We start from the raw sequence: 2,989 nt of genomic DNA, 5'->3' as shown, positions 1-2,989 counted from the left end.
TTTTCCCAAACGTCTTTTCCCTAAACTTCTCCTCCCCAATCTTTTCCCTGATTTTCTCCTTCCTGATCTCTCCTTCCTAATCTCATTTTCTCTGAACAGCTCTATAAAAGTTCCCTGTTACTGCTGATGAGTAGAATAGTAGCCTTTGGGACAGGAGTCTCCCGTGTTTCTCCTTTGCTACCAAAGCAATAAACCTTCTTTTTCCTTGTTCTCAAAAGTGTGTCCTTGTTAATGGATTGGCACTGGGGACAAGGACCAAGCTTTTGGCAACACATGGAGACAGTAAAGAGAATTCTCTCTTCCAGCACAGCCCAGGCCTCTGAAGCCATTGAAATAAAAGGTGGCTCTTCTGGTTTGAGTGTATTAATACTAGAGTTTCTTTTTCTTACTAGGACTGAGGACACATTAACTGATGATTTTCTAAAATATCCCAATGATGTCAGAACACTGATATCATCTAATCATGCCAATTTTGTAGATATTGAAACTGAGTGTGGTGCATGGCACTGTGGCATGGGAAGGATGTGGCTTTTCAGTAACAGGGCTCAGTATTTACTATTTACTTTATGGGGCATGAGTGCCACTCCGTTGCCTCTCAGTGTTAGTCTAGAATACAATTCCAGTGGTTCTAACAACATGATCAGGTAGAAGTCGTTGTCTCTATATGAGAGAGTGTTGTCTGAATGTTTTATTTTTGTTATTCACCTTCTCTAATTTACCTTCTTCGGACAGATTTCAAGGGAATAATTGCTAAGACAGAATCTCTGCTTCAGTCTCAGATTATGTGGCACCAGAATAGAAAGTTTATGTTTAGAGAATTGAAATCACTTGTCGAATTTTACAGAGATGACAAAAGAAAAATCAACTTTTAAAACACATTTTAGAAAAATGTGGTAAATTAAAGATCAGATTCTCTCACTCACCATGGATCCCGTCACGTTGATTTATTTTAGAGAGCATAATTGAAAGAAAATGACATATCAATGAAGGGAAGCTGTTCTAACAATGAGTTTCCTCAAGGCCTCCTTCATGTCCCTGTTCCTCAGGCTGTAGATAAAGGGGTTCAGCATCTGAGGGACCACAGTGTACATCACAGAAGCCACTGCAGTCTTCCTGGGGGAGTCAGTAACTAAAGAGCTAATGTACACCCCCAAACCTGTCCCATAGAACAGGGAGACAACAGACAGATGAGACCCACAGGTGGAAAAGGCTTTATACTTCCCTTCTGATGATGGAAGTTTTAAGACAGAGATTACAATATGAGTATAAGAGAAAATTACTCCAGACAGAGAAACACCACCAAATATGCAAGCTGCAAGATATATCAGGACATTATTGATGAAGGTGTCGGAACAGGCCACCTTTAACACCTGAGCAAGTTCACAAAAAAAGTGGGGGATCTCCAGGTCTGTGCAGAAGGACAGCCTCAGCACCATCAGACTGTGCAGCAGGGCGTCCACAGTGCTGATGGACAAGGACAACACAATCAGCAGGAGACAGAAGTGGGGCTTCATGATGACCATATACCTGAGTGGATGGCAGATAGCCACATAGCGGTCATAAGCCATTGCAGCAAGGAGACTGTTTTCTAATCCAGCAAAAATCAGGACAAAGCCCATCTGGCTGAGGCAGCCCGCGTAACTGATGGTCTTGCTCTGTCTCTGGATGTTCACCAGCATCTTGGGGACCGTGATGGTGCTGAAACACATGTCAGTGAGGGACAGGTTGGAGAGGAAGAAGTACATGGGGGTGTGGAACTGGGAGTCAGAGGAGATGGCCAGGATGATGAGCAGGTTCCCAAGCACAGTGACGAGATATATGCACAGAAACAGGCTGAAGATGAGGGGCTGCAGGGCTGGGTCATCTGTCAGTCCCAGGAGAAGGAATTCTGGAACAGCTGTGTGGTTTGTGGGTTCCATGCTGTTGATGAATCTAGTATAAAAGGTGGGTAACACCACAATATAATGAGAACACCAGCATTTCTAATATGTTCCCAGGTGACGCTGTTCCTGCTCTGCACACATGCATCCTTGTAAGATCTTAGCAATAGTGATAATCAGACCCCACTCCAGATTTCTGAACTTCTGGGATAAAGATGAATAGTATATGATTCAACAGGATCTCTCAGAGGTAATAAAATCTGAGAACCGCTGCTGTATGAAATGCTTCTGTATGTTGAACCCAAGTGAATATTGAACTCTTTGTGTTTATTTCTCCTGCAGTACTTTCTCACCTTGAACTTATTTCCTGTACACACTTATTATGCCAAGTTAGTTTTGAAGAGGTATGCCAGAAAATCAGCATTTGTTAACTCTGGAAATGGGCAAATGACAGAATTTAAAAATTATTACAATATTTCTGCTGTTGTCACTACACTAAATATTCTGTAGTTTTTATAAAGTAGAACTAATACACAAGGGAGGTGACCTACTGCATCTGCCTAGGTCTGTAGTCCTTCCATAGAATCCTCACCTCTTGGAAACAGAAATAGCACCAAAGCTCTTTGCACCAAGATGCATGTGGAGGTGATGACAAGGTAAGGTGGAGGTTACCCATGCCTCCCTGCCCTGTACAAGGGTTTCAGGAAGTGCCAGAGCATCTTAATACAGTCATCTTATTTAGAAATGGGATTATTTGAGCTCAAGGGGAAAGTAGTTCCATTATATAGACAGAGCAGAAGACTAGCAGAATGAGAACTGAGGAGTTTTCAAAAGGTCCCAAAAAACCTGTCACAGTGATGACTGTGTCAGGCAGGGGTCTAGTGCTATTGATGATGATCTCCTGCATGAATTTCCCTCCCAGGTTCTCCAGGATGATGCTACAGTAAACACCCGCCTGGTTTACAAAGCATTGCCTAGGAGACTCCATCACCTGGCTTGCATCATTGTGGAGGGATGCTCGTCATTTCTTCTGGATGTTGGAGGGACACGGATCTGTCACAGGAAAGCCAGAAGGACTGCATGGGCAATGAATTCTGTGTCAAAGACAT

General features: G+C 43.0%; 1 protein-coding gene across 1 annotated transcript; it reads right to left on the bottom strand.

Moving 5' to 3' along the window:
* Positions 1-980: 980 nt before the first annotated feature.
* Positions 981-1,919, bottom strand: LOC308645736 (olfactory receptor 7G2-like; the record flags this gene model as incomplete). Its single annotated transcript, XM_081288108.1, has 1 exon — positions 981-1,919. One exon carries the CDS (start codon positions 1,917-1,919, stop codon positions 981-983), a length of 939 nt encoding a protein of 312 aa, XP_081144234.1.
* Positions 1,920-2,989: the final 1,070 nt, after the last annotated feature.

Source organism: Spermophilus citellus, assembly GCF_964194105.1.
Source record: "Spermophilus citellus genome assembly, chromosome: 3".
NCBI lineage: Eukaryota > Metazoa > Chordata > Mammalia > Rodentia > Sciuridae > Spermophilus > Spermophilus citellus.
Note: the sequence above shows the minus strand (reverse complement) of the source record. Positions and strands in the feature narration are given on the sequence as shown.